Below are 25,024 nucleotides of genomic sequence, written 5' to 3'. Positions count from 1 at the left end.
ATCCAGTGAATTCATATGAGCAGCAGAGGATTATGTGCGTAATGTGTGAAGAAAAATGATTTTTTTTTTAAATGGATATAATTTCCACGAGTGATAAAGTTAAAAATGTGAATGTAGCCTCCAAAATTAAATTGAACTGAACCTCAAATGACTTCATCGTGCATCCGAGATGAAAACATTTTAATAATTGTCAAATTACAAATCACTTCAGGCAGAATTGAATTCATGATCTATTCCTACGATTATGACTTTTCTCAGATTGTTAGCTGAAAATCTTCCAGTGCAAAGTCATACACGTCATGGTGACAACTTTGATGGCGGGGGACTTTTTTTTCTCGGGTGAGCAACTTCCTCTCTGGTCCATAAAAGGCAGGGCGCCTGACTCACCGTCTTGCTCAACGTCTACTATCGGCAGCCTTTAAAAGTGGCCGCAGCCCACCTCACTGGCACAAGTTGAAAACAAACCACAAAGATGAAGACTCTCAGCATTCTGCTCTGCCTGGCAGCCGCAGCCTCCTGCATGCCGCTGTCCCAGATCACCCAGCAAGATGAAGATTTAGCCAAGGTATTGAACCTTCAACCTGTTGTCTGGGATGCTTCCTTTGGCATTTTCCAACCGTTGCTTTTCTCTTCCGCAGAACTACCTGAAGAATTTCTACAACCTCACAGAAGACGACGGTCCGGTTTTTCGGCGGGGGATAAGCCCGCTGGCCAGTAAGCTGATGGAGATGCAGCGGTTCTTCGGCCTGGAGATCACCGGCTCCCTGGATGAGAACACGCTGGCGGCGATGAAGATGCCCCGCTGTGGTGTTTCGGACATCCCTATCGCCCGCTTCTCCACTTTTGCCAATGACCTCAAATGGAACAAGAACAGTTTGACCTACAGGTGAGGGATCGGAACCAAGCTGCATAACTGAGTCATTTATCAAACCGATTCACCTTGGGTCCTTCATCTGCCTTGCAGGATCGTGAGCTACACTCCAGACATGAGCCCAGCTGAGGTGGACGACTCCATTGGAAAGGCTCTGCAGGTCTGGGCGAAAGTCACCCCTCTGAGGTTCACCCGAATCTACAGTGGAACAGCCGACATTATGATCTCCTTTGGGCGTCGATGTGAGTTCTGACATTTTTTCGTGAAAAAGCAAGCACCTAGAAGTCAAATGGATTCGAAACTATGTGTTGAGTTTTTATGTTAGATGGAATAAAGGAGTATAATTTGGCGGGAGATTTGACTGGCGTCTCTAACCAGTTGGTGTATTTCCACAGCCCACGGTGATGGTTACCCCTTTGACGGCCCTGATGGGACGCTGGCCCACGCCTTCGCCCCAGGAAATGGCATCGGAGGGGATGCGCACTTCGACGATGATGAGACCTTCACCTTCCGCTCGAACACAGGTGACTAATGTCATGTTTACGACGATGATTCACGAGCTTCACCATCTGACCAGCTGTGTTTGCTTTCAGGCTACGTGCTCTTCATGGTGGCGGCCCACGAGTTCGGTCACTCTCTGGGTTTGTCTCACTCCAACGACCCCGGTGCCCTCATGTTCCCCTTCTACACCTACAAAAACCCTGAAACCTTTGTTCTGCCCCAGGACGACATCAATGGCATCCAGTTCCTCTACGGTGAGAACCTGAATGAATAAAAAATAAAGTAAAATGAACTATAATGGAGATAATTTCACTTCACATGCAGGTTCAAACCCCGACAAGGACCCATCCAAGCCCGACCCTAAGCCCCCCACCACCCCTGACTCCTGCGACACCAGCTTAGTGCTGGACGCCGTGACCTTGCTGCGAGGAGAGATGCTTTTCTTCAAAGACAGGTGAGAGCTTGTAGCTCCACTGGCAACCTCAAAACACATTTTCTAATGCCGTATAACTGTGTTTTCTCAGCTTCTTCTGGCGTAGCTACCCCCAGAGTTTCACACCTCAGCAAACTCTCATCACTAACTTCTGGCCCAACGCTCCAGTCAACATCGATGCTGCATATGAGAGTCCAGTGTCCGACAACGTCTTGCTCTTTAAAGGTAACACATCCATCAAGTATCTCTGCTTATCATGAAGCCAGCCGCTACATCCACTCCGCTCACTGAGAGTGTCTTGCTCCTGCAGGCCGTCAAGTGTGGGCGTTCAATGCCTATAATCTGGTGCGAGGATACCCTCGATCCATCTCCAGCTTCGGCCTGCCGTCACATGTGAAGAAGATTGACGCCGCTCTCTACGACGTCGACACCGGCAAGACTCTGTTCTTTGTCGGCAGCAAGTACTACAGGTACAGAAACTCCCTGAGCAGGGCTGGTTTATAACCTGGGATGAGTCTAATGGTTGTTTTTGTGTCTTCAGCTATGATGAGTATAGAAAGCGGATGGATAAAGGGGGCCCAAAAAGTGTGGTCGACACCTTCTTTGGCATGACCGGCCCGATCACGGCAGCTTTCCAGTACAGACGTGAGTGACAATGCGGAGAGATGAAGATGAAGGACCGTCTTCCCCTGATACTAATGTTGACTTGCTCCCTCTACAGGATACTCCTACCTCTACAGCGGGAACCAAATGTTCGAGTACGACATGAGCAGCGGCCGCAGGTTCCGCACCCTGGGGAACAACTACTTCCTGCGCTGCAACAACTACTAAAACCCTCAAGTGAAGCCACTGAAAATGAAAAACTTATTTAAGCACCTTATTTTTTATGACTTCCAGTGATCAATGTTTTGTACTGTAATTTGAATTTTCATATAATTTAAGTTATTGTTGTTGAAGGTTTGTTGTCTGGATTGTTACACTTGTTGTCTGCTGGTTTGCACGGTGTCAAATCTTGTCAACGTAACAATGCAAAATGTGACAATAAAGTTGACTCAGGAATTACACAAACACTGCTTGCGTTTATTATTTACTGCTAAAGTTACAGTGACAGATAGATAGATAGATAGGTAGGTAGATAGATAGATAGATAGACAGACAGACAGATAGACAGATAGATAGATAGATAGACAGACAGACAGACAGACAGACAGACAGATAGATAGATAGACAGACAGACAGACAGACAGACAGACAGACAGATAGATAGATAGACAGACAGACAGACAGACAGACAGACAGACAGACAGACAGACAGATAGATAGATAGATAGATAGATAGATAGATAGATAGACAGACAGACAGACAGACAGACAGACAGACAGACAGACAGATAGACAGATAGATAGATAGATAGATAGACAGACAGATAGATAGATAGATAGATAGATAGATAGATAGATAGATAGATAGATAGATAGATAGATAGCCATTTTCCTCTTTTTAGCTCAACACATAAAAACAAAACCCCCAGCGGGTTTTTCTTATCCTCTATTTCCTTTCTCCCGTGAGTTTGTTTTGACGGCCGTGTTTGTGATTTTATTGTTGCTGTTCATTGTGTTTTGTTACTCTGTTTACAAATTTATTTTCGTTTTGTCTCCCGGCTTTTCGAGTATTTTAGTTTGTGGTGTAATATTCAACATTGTGCTTACTTCGCATCTTGCCTCCTGTGAGTTCCTTTTCACGGCGCTTGGGTCCCGCTTTGCTTGTCGATCATAACACATGTGCATTTCAATTGCCATTCCACACATCATGCTTCCTTAATGTGAGGACAAACTTATAGTTTCTATTTTGTTGTTGTCCTGTTGCTAGCACGATATGGAATGCTGTTTTTAAAAAAAGTCACAGATCTTTGTCATAGTCATTTGAAAATCCTGGGATTCACAAAGCGGTTTCCTCTCCCTCCGGCGTACATCCCGGTTAAAGTCCTGGTATAAACTATCAAGTGGAATTTTACAGTTACGCATGTGTAATTTTATATCTAGACAGCATAATGACAGTGCCTCACAGCATTCTTCAGCCAAGCGTCACACCAGCGCATCAGCGTCTTGTCAAACGTTGGCTGTTTGGCGACCTCTATGTTTTTGATAAATCGACCTTGATGAAAAGACTCGTATCATGCAGGACTCCCTGTTATATAAATACACAAAGGGCACTCTTGGTTTGACGTAGGAGCCACTCTGGCTCTTGTGGAAGGCAAGAACAAACTTGTTGCACATAATTGAGTCTTACCTGAAGTGACGGTCGCCTGGAGGCGTTGGTTGATGGTCTGATGAGAGGCTCACTGCATCGTGATGGTGAAAAGAAGCTGTTTTAGATGCTGATTTTAACAAAATATTGCACTTAAATCACGAAGAAATCCATGTTCTGATGATGTGACGGTAGTGAGCCCCCAACAAGCAACTAGTGCCTTCTTTCTCACGGTCAAATGTGTTGCTTTACAGCAAAGGAATGTTGCGCTCAATTCTGACCATCAGCAACATTTTACAACACTTTACAACAAAGCAAATCTGCTGTCAAACTAAGTGTTAAAAGAGAAAACTTGAGCTTTAAACTGTAAAAATATGCAGCCTGAAGTGGGCAACGGGGGGCAATGTGACAACCCCTTTAGAGAAAAACATTGTGGCCTAAAAAATGCCACTGCAATCTAGAATCCAGTCCATTACTTTGTTTTCAGTGCATCTATGATTTTTTATTTTATTTGTTAATATTGTAAAATAAAATAAAAATGTTCCCACACCATCCTTTAATATAATAATAATTTCTGTTGTTTTGTTTTGTTTATCCAATAATATGTAAAAGCTAAAAATGAAGTGAGATAATAACATAATATTTAATATAATGTTAAAAAGTTTTAATAATAAATAAATCATTTTTTCCCAAAAAGACTTGAAAAGAAGTGACAGCTGGAATCTTGTGATAACTTTTATGTTTAGAAGCTATTTATTTTGTACTTATTTTTTCTGATGAGCAAAGACTTCACTAAAGGTTTCATCAACATTCCTGTTTTTTTTCTTTCTAAAGCGTCCTCTGTCTTCCAAAGGTCTGCTCCATTTTGTTTTGGTAGTCTGTGTGCACACTCTAAAATATACATGAGTGATGAAATAATCTTTATGTCAACCAGGTTGATATAGAGATTCCTTAGGGTCTTTCAAGTCAAAAGTCCCTCCTGGCCATTCCTGCATGGAAACACTGACACAGGAGGATGTTGCTCAACACGCCCACTCAACCCACCAGATCCTTGTCGCAGCCTATATAACAGCTGCACTGAACAACAAGTCAAAGTGAAGATGAGCACCACCATGACAACACTGTGGGTTGTGCTGAGTCTGGCCGCTGCTGTTTCCTCGGCTCCGCTGTCAGACGTCCCCGAGCAGGATGAAGATTTAGCCCAGGTGAGTGTTACCATCTCACTATGCTGAGTCCAGCCATCACTTGTTACTTTCCCAACAGAATTACCTGAAGACCTTCTTCAACCTGACGGAGGAGAGGGGTCCCGGTTCCAGGCGGGGGTTCGGCGCGCTCAGCAGGAAGCTGAGTGAGATGCAGAGGTTCTTTGGTCTGAAGATCACCGGAATGCTGGACGGTGAAACCGTGGTGATGATGAAAAAGGCCCGCTGTGGCGTTCCGGACGGTCCCATCGCGCGCTTTTCCACCTTTGGGAACGACTTGAAGTGGCAGAAGAATAGTCTGACCTACCGGTGAGTGGATCTGGAAACAGAATGTGGTGAGCAAACTCTTTCACTGCTTGTGACCTTGATCTTCTCGCTCGTAGAATCGTGAACTACACGCCTGACATGGCCCCGTCGGAGGTGGACAGCTCCATTGACAAGGCTCTTCAGGTGTGGGCCAAGGTCACTCCTCTGGTATTCACCAGGATCTACAGCGGAACTGCCGACATCATGATCTCATTCGGCAGTCGATGTGAGCACCATTTGACTTCATGGATTCTTTATTATTAGCTTAGCAACCTCCACTGGAACAGTAGTGAACTGAAGAAGACAGTGGCTCCTCAAATATTAGCTATAACCCTGTTATAAATGAGCCTCTCGCCGGCGGTGACCATGCATCACTTGAATATCGTCCTGCTGTGTTTTCTCCGTCTAGCAGCTTGTTTTGATCCTTATCACGACAAGACAAACACAGCTGGGGGATTCAGACGTCTCCAGTGTCGAGCATACTTGAGTGACATTTATTCCTGACGGACTGACGATAGCACATTAGTTATGTAACGTGTCAGCCATCGCTTCACCCAATGCAACGGTAATGGCAGCTCCGGCGGCGTGTCCGAGCTCGCAGGGGTCCCATGGCCGAGTTCCTTGCTGGTGTTTGGACCCAAGACACGCCTTGACTAGATTGGAAATCACGGAGCAGTGCGTGCAGTCAAAGCCGGTTTCTGAGATGCAAACTGTTTGCTTCAACAGCGCATGGCGATTACTACCCATTCGATGGCCGGGATGGAACCCTCGCCCACGCCTTCGCCCCGGGGGTCGGGATCGGAGGAGATGCTCATTTTGACGAAGACGAAAGGTTCACCTTCCGAACTGACCAAGGTTTGTTTTGCTATCTGCAGTGAATGATCAGTTTTGGAGGAGGTTTGTCCAAAGTATGGCCCGGGGCCCAATTGCGACTCCAGATTGGGGTTCATATGGTCAATAGGATGTCTTTCAGATGTCTAAAAGAGGGACTACATGGTCAGACTTTATGATGGACAAAAAAACGTTTTATTTCTTTGGGATATAAAATTTGTCTTTTGTCTGTAACATGGAGTTTAGGCATACTTCATTTCTGGTGGAATTAAGTCAACTTTTTTTGTATTATTTGTGGGTTATCAACCTGAAGCTGTGACATGGAAAACAGAGAGGTATTAAACATTTTTAGAATATCACATCTTCCTTTTTTGATAAGCTGCCAAAAAAGGAAACTGCCCCAAAGTCACTAAGTCTTGACTCAAACTGCTTAGAGCAATTCTTAAAAAAAAATCATTGAAAACATAAATTAGAACAATGATCTTCCATACTCTTCAAGGTAGTGAAATATTGCTCTTCCTTTGCTATTTCAGAATGTGTCAGTCCATGAGGTCACATTGAAAGTTCTCCTCACTTACGGCACTGTTCATTTCCCAGGTTATGTTCTCTTCATGGTAGCCGCCCACGAGTTCGGCCACTCCTTGGGCTTGTCTCACTCCGACGACCCCGGCGCTCTCATGTACCCTGTGTACTCATACCGAAATCCTGACACCTTTGTTCTGCCCCGTGATGATGTCAACGGCATCCAGGCTCTCTATGGTGAGGAAGGAGTTGGAGACCAACTATGAAGAGCCTGTCTGACTTCATGCTTTTATTTCCAGGTTCAAACCCTGTAAAAGATCCAGCTGATCCTCCTCCGCCCACCACCCCAGATGCGTGTGACTCCACCATGGTCCTGGATGCCGTGGCCACTCTCCGAGGAGAGATGCTCTTCTTTAAAGACAGGTAGAAGCTCCAATACTCCCGAAAGCACTGTTCAGTTTTAAAACAGATAAACGCTGATCATCAGATGAACTTTGCCATGTGATTCTGGTGACTAGACGACAGGTACACCAAGAGGATTTGACCACGCCCAATGAATATTTCGATTGTTTTTCTTTTTATTTGAGCCTGATATTTAAAAATCTTCATCTACTAAATGTAGCCATTAGCTTGTCAATGCTTTCTGTTCGAATACAGTGTTCATTTAGGTGGGAAATAAAGGTATATCATGATGAGATTGCGCAACCCAAAATGCATCTATGATATCTCTCCCTCCAACCATCGACTGCCCTTCTCTGTGTCCTCCCAGCTTCTTCTGGCGTAGCTACCCTCAGAGCAACACGCCTCAGCAGAGCCTCATCACCAACTTCTGGCCCAGCGCGCCAAGCAACATTGATGCCGCCTACGAAAGCAAATACTCAGACCGACTCTATATATTCAAAGGTTGGTTTCTAATGTCCTTTTTCTAACCATTTAAAGAGTCTAAATATATTCATTTTTGCGGCACAGGTCGTAGAGTCTGGGCTTTCTCCGGCTACACCCCGGTACGCGGTTATCCAAAGAAGCTAACCAGCTTCGGTCTGCCGCGGAATATCAAGAATGTCAATGCTGCTCTGTATGATGTGGAATCTGGCAAGACCTTGTTCTTTGTTGGCGACTACTACTACAGGTAAGCTGTCTCTGCTAGCTAACATGTCACTGACTCGTCTGCTCATCGAAATGGCGCTCTTCACTTTGCTTTATAGCTACGATGAGGCCAGACGGAGGATGGATTCTGGAGGCCCACAGCGTGTTGATTCTCTCTTCTATGGACTGGTCAACCCAGTGTCTGCAGCTTTCCAGTACCAAAGTATGTGATTTACTTTTACTATATCACCCAAAAAAATTGTTGATCTCTATTGGAGTGTTAATCTGCCTATGAAGACTTTATGCGTATTGGGCTACTGTTGCCCCAATATTTTTGAACTCCTCTCCTCATGGGATTCATTCAGTTTTCAGACATTTGAACTCAGGAAATATAAATAAATATTTTAAATTCAATACTTCATGAAAGTAAGGGTGAGTACACATAAATATATTTGTCCAAAATTAACTCATAATCGGATTTTCTTTCATGAATAAATTACAAAATATAAGGAAAATTATTTAAAAAAAAAAAAAATCTAGGTGTCGCAGCTATAGGGTTTGGACCTGAAAAAGAATCACCATTGGAATCATGCGTTAATGTTGTTGACCAACCACAGATCCCTGAGCAAGAACTTCAAATAGGACTCAAAGTACACAGTATAAACGTACTTGTGCAGAAAGTGGGCAAGGCCCTTCAGCCTAATGCCTCATCGTGGCCAAAAAGACCCAGGAAACAAACAGCAACATACGATTTGTCCCACAATCTGAAGCCAGGCTTATCACATGTCACATCTTCCTCATCTCCAGGGTGAGAACTACAGACTCCCCCACCTGAACTATACAGCATTATATTGTAGCTTTCATTTCAAGATGACTTGCTTGGCAGCATGAAATTTATAGGCTGAATAACACAAAATAAATTAGAAAATGCCCAGCAAAATATCTTTTCCTGATAGTTTATACACCTGAAAAAGGTTTACAAAGATCATGATTCATCGTTTTTATAAGCTCCAACTTGAAACACTAAAGGAGGACAATAGTTCTGTGGTATATTTAAAAATTTTAATTGTGCTGTTTAACATGCCCCAACACTCACATAACACCTATCATTTGCAGGTTTCACCTACATCTACAACGGACCCTACATGTTTGAGTACAGCCTCCGCAGCAAGAGACTCTTCCGGGTTCTGCGGAACAGCTACTTCCTGCGCTGCACTAACTTCTAGACCCACAAATGAGTGTGAATGTACATCTTCCTTAGGGTTATTGTATTTTACTGTACTATAACAACACAGAAAAAGTGTCAAAATATATTTTTTTATGAATATATGCCATATTTTATTGTTACTTTTGTATTGAAGAAAATGTTTTGTATATAACAATGTAATAAAATATTGGATGAGCTGATTTCCCCTTGGTATGAGTCTCAATATAATTTGGGGCGGTTTGATATTATGTAGCGTGAGGAAATACTCCATCATCATGATTTCCGGACTATGGGCTTTTTTTTTTTGCGACCTGAACCCTGCAGCTTATACAGGGACGCGGCTATATATATGGATTTTTACAGGCTGAAGAGCGTCATGCTGCCAAAATATTGGGCCTTGTCACATCAATCCGATGAAATGACAGACGTTTTATTGAGCTTAAAGCGCTCTAAATGCGCTGTTTTTGCTAGCACGTCTGCAGCTCCGATCTCCTGGAGGACTGAAGACGAGAAGCAGCATCTGAGACCAGCTGTGGTGTCAGAACTTGAGACACATGGGCAAAAACAGCTCCTTAATGTCAATAAAATATATAAGGAGGTCATGATTCAAGTTCAGAACATTGGCCAGTTTGTTTCATGAGTCAGTCTCCATGCTTTTCAAAACTGGCTTACACTGGCCTTTCTACAGCACTGACAGCACCACTGCACCTATATATATATACACACACACACACACAGACACACACACACACACACACACACACACACACACACACACACACACACACACACACAGTGTTGGGAACAAGTCTGATGATGCGGGAATGGAAAAGTAAACAACGTAAATATGCTATAGCACATTCAGATGATAATTTTTTGGACTTTATTCCCCCTCACACGGTTCCCCTCTGGTCCATCATGAGCAAAATAATTTTTGCAGGGCCTGTTCAGACACTCACTGGAATGTTTGATTGCCCAGTCATGCATCTTTCTCTGCTGTTTTCCTCCAACATTGACCCACATCCCGCAATGAACCCAACGTCTGTGCAGTGGAGATCCGGACCTGTTGGTCTTATTGGAATAAAAATGTGGCTCTTCAGCGTGGTGATTTTCCTGATGGCTGGTGTCTGTAGAGCAGCTCCGACCACTGCTGCTCCTGAGCAAGAAGAACCCACAGAAGTCCCCTCGCTTAACACCTCTCTCTCGGAGGAGGACGTCTTTAAAGCCAAGGTAGAAATTGATCAATTCTTGTCAAATGTGAATGGTTAAAGCTCTAGCATCAACAAGGAACTGTGAAGGAAAAAAGGTATGTTTAAATCCGCTGTACAAGCACTGAATACTCACTGACACTTTCAGTTCCAAGAGTAAAAGAGGAGCGTTTTATACCTCAACCACTGCTTTGTTTAGTTTAGTTTAGTTTAGTTTAGTTTAGTAATAAAAGATACAGAAATAAAAATCTTGGACATATAATACTAATGTATGTATGTATCACATTTTAAAATGCTGTTCACAAAGTGCTTTACTGGAAAAACAAATAAATATCAGCTAACAGTCATGTATGTGACAGAATAAAACAAAATAAATTTCATCAAATTTTGAAGATGAACAAGGCAGAGGGTTACTCCAGTCAAAGGCTGTTGGATGTTAAGCAAGTAAAGAGATGAGTGATAACATTTCCACATGAGCTGAGGAAAACTGACGGACGTATACAGGAAAACCACAGAATGTTACATGATAATGAAGGTATTTCACTCAGTGTGTCAGAAGACAACGAAATATATGAGTTAAATTCGAAGATAAGACATCACAGAACAAGAACAAGAACAAGATAACGTTTTTGTACAGTAGTTAGGTTCAGGTCTCTGCCTTTATGAAAGGAAAAGAAGGTAAATCTGAGGACTAAAAAGGAAATATTGTGGTGAAACACACGTTCTCTTCAATGGTGTCATCCAAACTATAAACCTCAACCCCAGAGCCTCCTGTGAGGTGTGATAGAGAATCTTGTGAATCTCTCCTGCAGGAGTATCTGTCCGCCTTTTTCTCTGAAGTGGGCGTCGCCGCCCCAAACAGTACCTGGCGCAGCGCTCTGGATTCCTTTGAAGAGACTCTGAAAAAGATGCAAGAGTTTTTTGGTTTGGAGGTGAGCGGACAGTTGGACACCAACACCCTCCAGGTGATGGAGCGCCCGCGCTGCGGTTTCAACGACGTCACCAGATACAGTCACTTTGATGGGCAACCCAGGTGGGACAAGCCTGTGGTCACGTACAGGTATGAAGTCACACAGCAGTAAAATCTCCAAAGCATTTGCTGCAGTGCTGACCAGTGTTCTGGCAGGATCACCAAGTACACCCCAGACCTAAGCCGGACGGAAGTGGATGACACCATCGCCAAGGCTCTGAGAGTATACAGTGATGTCATACCACTGGACTTTAAGCAGATATACGCTGGTACTGCTGACATCATGATTTTATTCCAGGCTCAAGGTAACGTGATCTGTTAGTCGCAAAATCAGACACAAAAAAATAAATGGATGAAAGAGTCAGACAGCCATATTTACAGCTAAAAACTGCCAATTTCCTATTAAATATTCACTTATATTTCTATGTGAAGGAGCTATGAGACACTCCAAGCACAGATGCTTTGCTGACAAAAATATCTGTGTATATCTATATCGCTTTTGATAATGATAATGAAGTATCAAAACTGAATTTTTATACATTTATTTTTAGTATTTTTAGTAGACAAAAACAGTGTTTTTCTACAATAAAAAATATTATTTGCTTATTTTAAAGTAAAATTAAAGTTAGAATTCAAATTAAAATGACAAAAATAATTCATAAAAATCCCCTGGTTATGTGGGGAAAATATCTTATAAATATCTTATCTGATATCAAGGGAGAATATGTTGAGGGAAACATTGTGCTTCAAGATGTGAAAAATGGAAAGCATTTGTATCGACCAACCATTTTTGTGTTGCCAGCTTCACATTGACAACATAAGGGACAGGAAAATATTAGTGGTGGGATTCGATTTTAAAAAAATCTAATAAATTAGAGAATTTGAGATTAATTAATCTGAATTAATTGCAGTTTAATGGTGGAAGAATATTTGCCACAAGAAGCCACATATTTTTTGAATGAATTTGGTATATTACTGAATCAAATGATGGACCCATACATGCATTTAAACAACAAAATGTTGTTTATTTTGCATCAGTGTGACAATAGATCACGATGGTGGCTATATTCAAGTTTTTATATCACTTTATTAAAACGAAAGCTCTTTTAAAGTCTTGAAAATATTTGAATAAGAATTTCAATGTTAAAAGAATTTCAAGTACATTCAGAGTAGTGGAAACCCTGGTCATTGTGTAGCGAAAAACCTCCCTGAACAAAAGCAAGCAGATGCTTTTGTTTGCTTTTGTTCAGGGGTTCCTCCGTGTTTGTTGTTGTTGTTATCATCCTAGCTGCCACGTGTCTTGTGCATCAGTGTGATCAGTGGACCAGGAACTCCTGCACTTACAATGGTTCCCTGTTGTCTGGAGAGCAAACTGTTCAATTAAATTAACTTAAATTAAATATTTTAATGCGTTTTTGTTGTGATTAATTAAGCGGAATTAACTCGAGAAAGTCCCACCACTAGAAAATATATTCAAGGGGATTCATGAAATGCCAATCATATGGTCCAATTCAAAACTGAACAACTCTCTCCTCAAACTAGACCATGGAGATTTTGCGCCGTTTGATGGGCCGAATGGAGTCCTGGCTCATGCGTTCTCTCCGGGGGAAGGGAGAGGCGGCGACGCCCACTTTGACGAAGATGAAAACTGGAGCGTCACCGCGCCAGGTTTAGACTGAGGGTTACTTTCCTGGATGAATGAGGAAGACTTTGACCATTGCGTTTGCAGAGGCCAACCTGTTTTTGGTGGCGGCCCATGAGCTGGGCCACGCTCTGGGTTTGGCGCACTCCCAGGACCAGACGGCCCTGATGTTTCCTACCTACCAATATGTGAACACGGAGGGATACGAGCTGCCGAGTGACGACAGAAAGGGAATCCAAGCCATTTATGGTAGGGCTGATGTTTTCGTAACAATTCTCCAGTTAAATATTTCCTGTCCTTCAACAGGGGTCAGAGATTCGAGACCTCAACCAACGAGTTTGCCAACGCTGGGGCCTGCTGTCGACAGATGTAGCCCCACTCTCTCCTTCGATGCCATCACGCCGATACGGAGCAGACTTTACTTTTTTAAAGACAAGTCAGTCACTTAACCGTGTCACAAAGCCGACCACATCAAATGCAACTCACTATTTCTGGGCGTGTATTCAGCTACGTCTGGCGGAGGAGCAGCGGCTGGGACGGCGTCTCACGGAAGAGAATCAGCTCGGTCTGGTCTGGGATCAAGAGAGTGGATGCAGCCTATCAGTATGACGGCTACGTTTTCTTCTTCGAAGGTAAGAAGCCGTTCATGGTGAATTTCTCAGCGTAAACGCACAAACAAAGCAAATACAAATGTGTTTATGAACTAATCTTAGGAAACCGCTACTGGAAGATGATTGGAAAAGCCATCCTCCCTGGTTACCCAAAACCTCTCAGCGACCTTGGATTTCCCGCCTATGTGACCAAGGTCGACGCAGCGGTCCATGTTTCTTTTGTGGGCAAAACTCTTTTCTTTGTCAAAAATCGCTTCTGGAGGTGAGGATTGATGCTGATGTTCTGAAGATGCGCGGTGTTGGTAACTGTTCCTGTTTCCTCATGCAGCTACATTGAAAGAAGAGGCAGAATGGACCTGGGATTCCCAAAATTCATATTCATTGACCTCCCTGGGATTGGATTTAGGGTGGATGCTGCTTTTGAATTCGGAGGTAGCTGGTGATGCGCCTCTAAAATCACAAATGAATGATGAACAACTTTCATTCTTGGGTTGTTTTTGTTTTAGGCTACTTGTACTTTTCATCTGGATCCAGACAAACCGAGTACGACTACCCAAGAAGAAGAGCAATCCGAAGTATTCCCAACTACAAATGGATGGACTGCTATTAAGCGCACAAGTGGAGTTTGATATTCTTTCGGATCTCTGTTAGTTTTTACTGTCACACGTGTTTCAGCCTCCAGAACGGTGTTATTACAGGTCAGGCCGATTGAAAACAGTCATGAGTCATGGATCAAGTTATCTGTGCCATAAAGTTTTATTAGTTTTTAGAGTCATAGTCAATTGCCTTTACAACAGAAGCTGCACTGAAAAGCCATTGATCAGTGTCATACTGTACATACATGCCTGACATTATCACAGTAGGACATGGGACACATGAGCATCGCTTTGAGTCACAGTGAGTGTGTAATCCATCCTGTAAGGAAACACAATGATGAGCGGGTTATTCGACTGTAAATATTAGCTGGCAAATACACAACACTTGCGTGTGCGGTGGAGTTTAATGCACTCGTGATTTCTTTGCACTTCTACTCTGTTTGTTTTTATTGACACCTGTTTTTACCTTATGTATTTCAATGAACAATTATTTTGAGTGGAAATATATGTGTCAATCTTTCTCCCATTATCAGACATGATTTTGGATTAGTCTGCCCAAGGTTACAAGAGTGATGCAATAGGTGGCTTCTTTTTATGAACAGGCATTTCTTCCTTAAAGCTCCTATATGAAGTGACTGAAACTGAAACTGTAGAGAGGGTTTTTTTTTCCTGGACACAGGTTAATTTGTGACTGCTTGGAGTGAGTGAGTGTCATGTGGGTGTTTGCCTTACGAGTGATGTGTCAAGAATGTCCCCGCCTCTTGGTAGCTTGGATTTGGGGGCCAGTCCAACCCAAATACATTGAGGCAGCCCTGATCAAGTGCAGCCCTCACAACATCAGAATCACACCATCAAATTAGAATTAGAATTAAATTCTACAATCTATACATTTGACCCTTTTGTTAAGAGTTCTTGTCCCTCAAAATAAGTATAGATGTTTTGCAGACATAAATATCTGTGTATATCTACATCGCTTTTGATAATGGATAATAAGAAGTGAAAATTGGATTTTTAGATATTTATTTTTTTCTACCTTAAAAATATAATTTGCTTGATTTAAAGTAAAGAGTTCTTGTCCCTCAGTATAGAGTATATGATATATATAAGTATAGAGGGGGGAAAACTGCAATAAAACACCTTCACTTCTTGTTTTCATGTATTAGCCAATGTTCCTTTACAATTCACATTTAAATGAAAACAAAATTTAACTTGTAAATATATACCATCTACATAACTACACTTTCTTTCTTATTCTTTTATTTTTAAACCAATCCGCCTCTCTTATTAAATATACAGTAAATTATTATGTTATGTTCTCCCATCATGATCCATTTATTTATTTATTTATTAATCTTGGCCTGGAACAACAGTCACAGTTCATAATATGGCTCCATGGAAAATGTAGTTCCCCAAATCAATATTGAGAATGAGTGTAATGTCTATTTAGTTAGTTAGCTCCGTCAATAATGGATGTCAAATATTTAAAGCTGTACTAAACTTATTATTTGAATCAGAATCAACAAGGAAAGTGTTTTGGAAAAAAGTGCTGTAAAATAAAAATAAAAATAAAAATAAAAATAAAAATAAAAATAAAAATAAAAATAAAAATAAAAATAACAACAAGGCTGTTCACGAATTCAAAGGTCTGACATTGAAAACAATGACAACAAGTTCTTTAACAGTGCTGAGTTCCCTCTGCTCTGTGGATGTTTTTATAAAGTTTAAATTATTTCTGTAGAAACGCTACTCGGTAGTAAAACTACAAGTACCATCGGGTGTTGCGTCTCATGACGTCATATACACACCCCTTGCCGTGATTGGCTGTTGTCGGTCTTTTACGCTTGTCGGCCGAAGGTGAAGTGGGTTCGAGCGTGCGAGTGTCAGTGAAGGATGTCATCCAGTGGACTTTTAACCATGAACGCTCGAATTTGTAGACGCCTGGTAAGGTTGGGTGTGTTTATTGCCCTTGCCGGTCGATTTTTTTTGCGCATGTCATTGACCTGTCTGTCTAAAGCGAGTGCGCTGCGCTGTTAGCACTCGGCTAACACAACACCGTCCTTGACTTATCTGACACCTGCTGCAACATTTGACGCTGTAAACGGTTTCTCTCCGTTCATTTGTTGGTTTTCACACTTGCAGCATTTTAACAGAGGCGTTAAATACCGTTTAAGTTGTTTCCATCTCCGTATATGGCTGGCATGCGATGTAAACAAAGCGGCAGTCAACTACTTGGTGGAATCCTGGAGACATAGTTGTTTGGTGGATGCGCTTTATTTTTATATATTTTAAACTTTGCAAACAGGACAAAATGCAATATATTGTTTTCAAAAACGTGTGTTTTTAAGGTCCTTAAAACACATGCCTTTGAAGTCCTGAAATGGTGCACATTGAAGCGTTTGTTTTTATGAGGGTTTTAGTCATATATTTGCATCAATCTGGTTTACGTTTTGACCCCTGCACTTTGAGGTCAGACTGAATTATTGGACGGCTACATCTTCATGCTTGTGTTTTCTGTGCTCATGAACTGTTTATGGATCAAGCTTCTTATCTTTAGCTCACAGGTGTTTTGTCTTTTCTTTTGCACAGACATTAGTTATGGGACATTTTTAGCCCTTTAAAAATCAGACGTTCATTTACACTCCCTCTACATATTTTGTTGTCACCAAGTCAATAATAAACCAAGTTTTGTGCCCTTTTGTTTGAACAAATATGTATTAAGACTCTCCTGATTTTCAGCAAAATGTTCTCGGTTTACAGAATGAATTAACTTCATCATCGGTTAATGAAATTAAACAGTTTTCATGATAAAAAAGATGTGTAGTCTTTGTTTATTTTATTATTATTCTTTCTTAATAGTTTCAAATGACCAAAAATATTAAATATCAACTTAATAATGGATGCTTGTGTTCAATTTATAATGCTAGTTGATATTTTAATCTGAATAGTAACAAAGCTTTGTTGTGTTTCATGTTTTATTATGATGTCTAAGGTTTTCAATTTCCTCATGAGATGTCAGCACATGTGAAAGTCCTTAAGAGTTAAGAAAGCTGCCACAATAATGCACGTCATGTTTCTTATGAATTGTATTATTTTAATGGTTGTAATTCATTTTTAGGCTCACAAATATCTCACAAGGACCTACACAACTCGTCCTTCCCTCAATGTAAGTTTAATGCACTGCGGTTTCTCCTGACTGTTTTTCAACGCTGTGACTCTGTGATCTCAGGAAGTTGTCATTGTCAGCGCCGTCCGAACCCCAATGGGCTCCTTTAAAAGCAGCCTGGCTTCAGTACCAGCCACAAAGCTCGGCTCCATCGCGATCAAGGGGGCGATAGACAAAGCAGGTACGTGGTAAAGACTCAGCAGAATTTGTTCATAGCGAGAGACTTTTGTGTTTTAGCTCACCCTAGTATGGAAGACTGTTGTGTGACAAAACATTTGTCATAAAGAAAGCAACGAAGCTGAATATTCTAAACTGTCGTGGAGAAGGTCATAACCTTGTTGAGAGCAGAACAAATACACTTAGCTTACACCTGACATGGATTAATGTGGTTGGAACAGGTCCAGTCGACAACACATGCAAGTGTGACGCCACAGAGGGCTCTGATGTAGCAAACGTCTGTGCACTTCTCTGTGAATGGTGATGGGTGTAGGTCAGATCTGGGCAAACTGCGGCCCGGGGGCCATATGTGGCCCTGTACCTGTGTTTATGCTGCCCGTATGAGCTCAGACTAAAACTATATCGCTCATAATTTGTCTTTTTTTTTGTCCTGTATCCATTTTAGGCAGTAATGGTTCATCAGTAAACAACACACAGTATTTTCCTCCAAATTTGGAGAAAGAAAATGATAGATATATATATATTGTCCTCATTACTTTTAGTTTTTTTTTTTTCTCCCCCTGGAACTGCTACCTTATCGTGGTGGGGGAGTTTGTGTACCTTGAATGATCCTAGGAGCTATGTTGTCGGGGGCGTTATGCTCCTGGTAGGGTCTCCCATGGCAAACAGGTCCTAGGTGACGGGTCAGACTAAGAGCAGTTCAGAAGCCCCGATGACAAAACCAAAAACATCGAGGACCGTGACGTCGCCCGGCATGGCGCAGCCGGGGCCCCACCCTGGAGCCAGGCCTGGGGTTGGGGCTCGAATGCGAGCGCCTGGTGGCCGGGCCTCTGCCCATGGGGCCCGGCCGGGCCAAGCCCGAACGAATGACATGGGCCGTCCCTCCTGCGGACCCACCACCCACAGAGGGAGTCATAGGGGTCGGGTGCATAGAGAACTAGGTAGCAGTCGAGGCCGGGGGGCCCGACGACCTGGTTCGTGTGGACATTCTCTGGCTCTTGGGACATGGAATGTCACTTCGCTGGGGGGGAAAGAGCCTGAGCTTGTGCAGGAGGTTGAGAGGTACCGGCTAGATATAGTCGGGCTCTCCTCCACGCACAGCCTGGGCTCTGGAACCCAACTCCTTGAGAAAGGCTGGACCCTCTACTTTTCTGGAGTTGTCCGCGGGGAGAGGCGGCGGGCTGGCGTAGGCTTGCTCATAGCCCCGCAGCTCTGCAGCTTCGTGTTGGGGTTTACCCCGGTGAACGAGAGGGTCGCGTCCCTACGCCTACGGGTTGGGGACACGTGTCTCACAGCGGTTGCGGCTTACGGGCCGAACAGCAGTGTAGACTACCCGGCTTTCTTGGAGTCACTGGGAGGGGTACTCGACAGTGCCCCAACCGGGGACTCCATTGTTCTACTGGGAGACTTCAACGCCCACGTGGGCAATGACAGCAAGACCTGGAGGGGCGTGATTGGGAAGAACGGCCTACCCGATCTGAACCTGAGCGGTGTTCTATTACTGGACTTCTGTGCCACCCACAGTTTGTCCATAACGAACACCATGTTTGAGCACAAGGGTGTCCATAAGTGCTCATGGCACCAGGACACCCTTGGCCGGAGGTCTATGATAGACTTTGTGATCGTGTCATCTGACCTTCGGCCACGTGTCTCGGACACTCGGGTGAAGAGAGGGGCAGAGCTGTCAACCGATCACCACCTGGTGGTGAGTGCGATCCGCTGGCAGGGGAGGAAGCCGGTCAGACCGGGCAGGCCCAAACGTATTGTGAGGGTCTGCTGGGAACGCCTGGCGGAACCCACTGTCAGTGGGGTCTTTAACTCCCACCTTCGGGAGAGTTTCTCCCAGATCCCGAGGGAGGTAGGTGACATGGAGTCTGAGTGGTCCATGTTCTCCTCCTCCATTGTCAGTGCGGCTGCACGCAGTTGTGGTCGCAAGGTCTCCGGTGCCTGTCGCGGCGGCAATCCCCGAACCCGGTGGTGGACACCGAAAGTAAGGGATGCCGTCAGGCTGAAGAAGGAGTCCTATCGGGTCTTGATGGCCTGTGAGACTCCTGAGGCAGCTGACGTGTACCGGCAGGCCAGGCGTGCCGCTTCCCGTGCAGTCTTGGAGGCAAAAACTCGGGTCTGGGAGGAGTTCGGAGAGGCCATGGAGGAGGACTATTGGTCGGCCTCGAAGAAGTTCTGGCAAACCGTCCGTCGCCTCAGAAGGGGGAAGCAGTGCCTCACCAGTGCTGTTTACAGCGAGGGTGGGAGACTGCTGACCTCGACTGGTGATGTTGTCGGGCGGTGGAAAGAATACTTCGAGGGTCTCCTCAATCCCGTCGTCACGTCTTCCACTCAGGAAGCGGGGACTGAGGACTCGGATGGCTCTCTCATCACCCGGGCCGAAGTCACCGAGGTTGTTCGTAAGCTCCTCGGTGGTAGGGCCCCGGGAGTGGATGAGATCCGTCCGGAGTATCTGAAATCCCTGGATGTTGTAGGGCTGTCGTGGCTGACACGTCTCTGCAACATCGCGTGGCAGTCGAGGACAGTGCCTCTGGATTGGCAGACCGGGGTGGTGGTCCCCCTGTTTAAGAAAGGGGACCGGAGGGTGTGTTCCAACTATAGGGGGATCACACTCCTCAGCCTCCCTGGAAAGGTCTATTCCAGGGTACTAGAGAGGAGACTTCGGCCAATAGTCAAACCTCAGATCCAGGAGGAACAGTGTGGTTTTCGTCCCGGTCGTGGAACACTGGACCAGCTCTATACCCTCCACCGGGTGCTCGAGGGTTCATGGGAGTTCGCCCAACCAGTCCACATGTGCTTTGTGGATTTGGAGAAGGCGTTCGACCGTGTCCCTCGCGATGTCCTGTGGGGGGTGCTCCGGGAATATGGGGTGCGGGACCCTCTGCTAGGGGCTGTCCGCTCCTTGTATGACCGGAGCAGGAGCATGGTTCGCATTGCCGGCAGGAAATCAGACCTGTTCCCGGTGCATGTTGGTCTCCGCCAGGGCTGCCCTTTGTCACCGGTTCTGTTCATCACTTTTATGGACAGAATTTCTAGGCGTAGCCAGGGGGCGGAGGGGATCCGGTTCGGGAACCACAGAATTTCATCTCTGCTATTTGCGGACGATGTTGTTCTGCTGGCCTCATCGGACCGGGACCTTCAGCATGCGCTGGGTCGGTTTGCAGCCGAGTGTGAAGCGGCCGGGATGAGGATCAGCACCTCCAAGTCTGAGGCCATGGTTCTCGACCGGAACACGGTGGTTTGCTCTCTCCAGGTTGGTGGAGAGTTCTTGCCTCAAGTGGCGGAGTTTAAGTATCTCGGGGTCTTGTTCTCGAGTGAGGGAAAAAGGGAGCGTGAGATTGATAGACGGGTTGGTGCAGCGGCAGCAGTGATGCGGTCGCTGTATCGGACCGTCGTGGTGAAGAGAGAGCTGAGTCATAAGACGAAGCTCTCGATTTACCGATCGATCTACGTTCCCACCCTCACCTATGGTCACGAGCTTTGGGTAGTGACCGAAAGGATGAGATCGCGGATACAAGCGGCTGAGATGAGTTTCCTCCGCAGGGTGGCTGGGCGCACCCTTAGAGATAGGGTGAGGAGTTCGGTCATCCGGGAGGAGCTCGGGGTGGAGCCGCTGCTCCTCCACATCGAGAGGAACCAGCTGAGTTGGCTCGGGCATCTGATCCGGATGCCCCCTGGACGCCTCCCTGGGGAGGTGTTCCGGGCATGTCCTACCGGGAGGAGACCCCGGGGAAGACCCAGGACTCGCTGGAGAGATTATGTCTCCGGTCTGGCCTGGGAACGCCTCGGGATCCCCCGGGAGGAGCTGGAGGAGGTTTGTGCGGACCGGGAAGTTTGGGCTTCCTTGCTCCGAATGCTGCCTCCGCGACCCGACCCCGGATAAGCGGCAGAAGAAGTTAAGTTACTTTAGTTTTTTTTTCCGTCATGTTTCATCGTCGCCTGTCTTTTGGCATGATGGCCTCTCACAACAGTCACAGTTTATAATGTGGCCTGATATTAAATTTAACTACCCACCTCTGGTGTAGGTTATTCTTTTGCTGGATCTAACTTTTAGTGTCACATTTCCATTTGACAAAGCCAGGTGGTCAGGGAGTAAATATCCTGCTAATAATGTGAACAACACCTATGAAATGTAAAAAAACTTCATATTTTCTTCATTATAATGACTCTTAATTCATTGCTATTGTAATATTTTGAAATACTGTGTTATTTTTCTTCTGACTTTGCCCCAGTTTGTCCTAATGAAGATGATATATTTCTGTGTTAACTTTTGTTTTTAATTGTCGGTCAATAATGTTTCGTCCAAACTGACATCAAAAGTGATGTGTTGTTTCCTTGTTTGAACACCTTTTACTGAATTGTTTCTGAAGATCTCCATCTTTTGTCCAGGCATTGCTCCAGAAGAAGTGAAGGAGGTTTACATGGGAAATGTATTACAAGCAGGAGAAGGACAAGCTCCCACCCGACAGGCTCTTCTCGGAGCTGGTGAGTGCTGTCCTCCTCTATGTTTTAATCGCATGGCTGACATGTAGGTTGCTGCTTTTTTTATTTAGAAAAACAAATGTGCATGCAAATGAATCTGAGGTGGATGAGTGAAAATGTTTTGTTCCGTGAATTCAGTTCATAAACACTTATTTCCAGGCTTGACTCTCAGCACTCCAGCAACAACCATCAACAAAGTCTGCGCCTCTGGGATGAAGTCCATCATGATGGCAGCTCAGAATCTCATGTGCGGTCACCAGGTCAGCTCTCAACCACTCACACTGCAAAACATGGAACACGTGCTCAGTCAATGATCAAGTAATGAAACCAATGTGGATTATATTGACCACTAGGTGACGCGCTTCCCCACCAGAATAGTACGTTGTCTCATAGAGCAAGTTATATTTAAGCTCAATCCTCAACTAGTTTCAATGGGCCATCACAAATGAATAAATAAACATTGTTTTTTTTATGTTAATATTAGAAGACAGGCTGAAGAAAAATGATGATATTGTCAAATGAATATTGTTATACATTGAGAATTGTTTAATCAATAGGATGTGAATATAATATTTTAATAGATTTACATGACTGTGAATGCTTGAACAAGATGTCTGGGATTTCTTTTCCTTCCTTCTTCTTAAAGGTCTTTCACCAGGCCAATAATTTAATGTAATTCTTGCCTCATGCTTCAATTTTAATTCTCTTGTAAATGAACGTGGAATCATTGAAACATATTTGCTGCTAGTGGAGTGAATCTAGATTTAGCTTTTCCTAAATCGTGGTCCTGGTGTCAGAATGTGATGGTGGCCGGGGGGATGGAGAGCATGTCCAATGTCCCGTACGTCATGGCCAGAGAGACTCCTGCCTACGGAGGCGTGAGAATGGAAGACCTCATCGTGAAAGACGGACTCACTGACGTCTACAACAAATTTCACATGGTAAGTTTATTCCAAGTTAACATGGGTGGGACTCAGAACCTCTCGTAACGTCTCTCCAGGGGAACTGTGCGGAGAACACTGCCAAGAACAGCGGCATCAGCAGGGAGGAGCAGGACACCTACGCCATCAGCTCCTACTCTCGCAGCAAAGCAGCGGTGGAGTCCGGGATCCTCGCCAAGGAGATCGTCCCAGTCAGCATCCCTCAGAGAGGTAGTGGCGTGTGATGGCTTAGTGTGGAGGGTCATTTGTCATCATGCAAATGTTCTTTAGGCAAACCAGACCTTGTCGTGTCTGAGGACGAGGAGTGGAGACGAGTGGACTTCAGCAAAGTGCCCAAACTGAGGGCCGTGTTCCAGAAAGAGAACGGTAGTTTGACTCATGTTTTCATGCTAATCCTGAAGCCCTTGATGTTTTTGTCCACGTGTGCGTCGGCTCTGAAGTTCACTTTTTGCTCAGTTGTCCGTTCTTACTTCAGGCACAGTGACCGCAGCTAATGCCAGCACCTTGAATGACGGCGCAGCTGCTCTGGTTCTGATGACAGCAGACGCCGCAAAGAGACTCAATGTCACTCCACTGGCCAGGATCGTGTGTAAGATACACACTCACATGAGCCTTCTTTACACTTCATATCCACACATTTCCATATATTCCTGTTGTACTGTCACCGCTATTCAATTAGTTATTATATTTCATTTGCTCATATTTAGAGGAAAGGTTTTTCATAAAAGGCGTCTTTATCTTCTTTATCATTCCTCCTACAGCATTCGCAGATGCTGCTGTCGCTCCCATTGACTTCCCGATAGCTCCTGCCTTCGCAGTGCCCAAGGTGAGAACTGCAAACTGCAGCTGAAAGACTGGTCCCGAATTCCGACCCTGGGTTTGTTTTCAGGTGCTGGAAGCTGCCGGACTGAGCAAGGAAGACATCTCCATGTGGGAGATCAACGAGGCCTTCAGCGTGGTGGTGCTGGCCAACATCAAAATGTTGGATATCGATCCAGCCAAAGTGAATGTAAACGGCGGCGCTGTGTCACTGGGTCATCCCATTGGGTAAGGAGAAGGAGATGAAGGTGAAATGAAACAGTCAATGATTCCAAGTGAGCTGTTTGGACTAGTTAGTGCACACATTAGATGTAAATGTCATGTAGAGCACCACGGACCAGTCTAATATCGGCTATAAATACAGCTAAAAGTAACAAGACATAAACAGCTGAATGGCTCATGTTTTATTATTATGTTTTATTATTTAAAACAATGGCTCATGTTTTATAAAAAAAATAAACGCCAGGGCTTATCTTGAAATCCAGGCAGATAAAGTGAGTGGATGAATCAGTTGGAACCTAAAAGGCAGTTGAAAAGAATGATTTTCACAAAAAAGGATTTGATCTGCTTGTCACCGCATGTATGCTGTGCCACACTCGACCCCTGAGAAACCCCACTGAAGCTTCTCAGCGGGGTATTTATTCCAGGACTTGACTCCAAATAATAACCCTGTAATGAATGTTTGCATAATGTGAGGCCTGTAACGGAGAGGGAATTGGCTGTCCATCATGCACTGCTTCGATTCGGCAACGTGTTTGGCCAGATTTGGAGGCGTGAATAGAGAATAGATCCTTAAAATGACTGACTAAATCTCCTCTTTCATTTAACCTTTTAGTTTGGGTTTTACAGCTGTTGTTTTTCTTTTTTGTCCCCTCCCTATTAGAATGTCTGGGGCAAGAATCGTGGGTCACATGGTGCACAACCTGCAGTCGGGCCAGTACGGTCTTGCTGGCATTTGCAACGGAGGAGGAGGAGCTTCTTCCATCATCATCCAGAAGCTGTAGGCGGCCTCCACCGGGAAGCCCTGCTGTCTAGAACGACTTGACCAATGAACCCTCTGTTGTAAAAGGAATCTGTTACAGCTGCTGCTGGCCTTAATTGCACAGCGTTCGGGAAAACATGTGACATGGACAGTGCACTTTTCCAACACACTCCTTTGTTGCTAGTGCGAGTGGAAAAATAAATTCTCTTTCACAGCAGCG

At 44.4% G+C, this 25,024-nt stretch overlaps 3 protein-coding genes and 1 long non-coding RNA gene across 4 annotated transcripts in view; 3 read left to right on the top strand and 1 right to left on the bottom strand.

The window, feature by feature from the left end:
* The window catches only part of LOC128747952 (uncharacterized), a 4,433-nt gene extending 165 nt beyond the window's left edge, over positions 1-4,268 (bottom strand). The window contains exons 1-3 of the long non-coding RNA XR_008412745.1: positions 4,096-4,268; positions 940-1,069; positions 1-854 (exon numbers count right to left, since the gene is read on the bottom strand). The exon at positions 1-854 is cut by the window's left edge and continues 165 nt beyond it. This is a non-coding gene — a long non-coding RNA (uncharacterized LOC128747952). The remainder of the gene's footprint in view (positions 855-939; positions 1,070-4,095) is intronic.
* Positions 464-2,856, top strand: LOC128747946 (collagenase 3-like). The gene is made up of 10 exons (XM_053846221.1): positions 464-565; positions 639-886; positions 965-1,113; positions 1,267-1,395; positions 1,465-1,626; positions 1,697-1,826; positions 1,897-2,030; positions 2,116-2,275; positions 2,347-2,450; positions 2,527-2,856. The coding sequence occupies exons 1-10, from the start codon at positions 473-475 to the stop codon at positions 2,634-2,636; spliced, it is 1,419 nt and encodes a 472-aa protein (XP_053702196.1). The 5' UTR covers positions 464-472; the 3' UTR covers positions 2,637-2,856.
* An 869-nt stretch (positions 4,269-5,137) lies between the features above and the next one.
* Positions 5,138-14,737, top strand: LOC128748053 (uncharacterized). Its single transcript, XM_053846444.1, has 19 exons — positions 5,138-5,258; positions 5,317-5,564; positions 5,639-5,787; positions 6,288-6,416; positions 6,990-7,151; positions 7,214-7,337; positions 7,684-7,817; positions 7,884-8,043; positions 8,120-8,223; positions 9,117-9,212; positions 10,187-10,437; positions 11,228-11,475; positions 11,542-11,690; positions 12,928-13,053; positions 13,115-13,463; positions 13,535-13,659; positions 13,741-13,900; positions 13,967-14,070; positions 14,145-14,737. Exons 1-19 carry the CDS (start codon positions 5,154-5,156, stop codon positions 14,246-14,248), a joined length of 3,027 nt encoding a protein of 1,008 aa, XP_053702419.1. The 5' UTR covers positions 5,138-5,153; the 3' UTR covers positions 14,249-14,737.
* A 1,318-nt stretch (positions 14,738-16,055) lies between these two features.
* acat1 (acetyl-CoA acetyltransferase 1) lies at positions 16,056-25,009 on the top strand. The gene is made up of 12 exons (XM_053846222.1): positions 16,056-16,175; positions 17,350-17,397; positions 17,461-17,578; positions 21,970-22,065; positions 22,222-22,322; positions 22,860-23,003; positions 23,063-23,213; positions 23,274-23,369; positions 23,479-23,592; positions 23,765-23,829; positions 23,893-24,050; positions 24,706-25,009. The coding sequence occupies exons 1-12, from the start codon at positions 16,125-16,127 to the stop codon at positions 24,824-24,826; spliced, it is 1,263 nt and encodes a 420-aa protein (XP_053702197.1). The 5' UTR covers positions 16,056-16,124; the 3' UTR covers positions 24,827-25,009.
* The last annotated feature ends 15 nt before the right edge of the window (positions 25,010-25,024 follow it).

This window comes from Synchiropus splendidus, chromosome 17 (assembly GCF_027744825.2).
Source record: "Synchiropus splendidus isolate RoL2022-P1 chromosome 17, RoL_Sspl_1.0, whole genome shotgun sequence".
Classification (NCBI taxonomy): domain Eukaryota; kingdom Metazoa; phylum Chordata; class Actinopteri; order Syngnathiformes; family Callionymidae; genus Synchiropus; species Synchiropus splendidus.
Note: the sequence above shows the minus strand (reverse complement) of the source record. Positions and strands in the feature narration are given on the sequence as shown.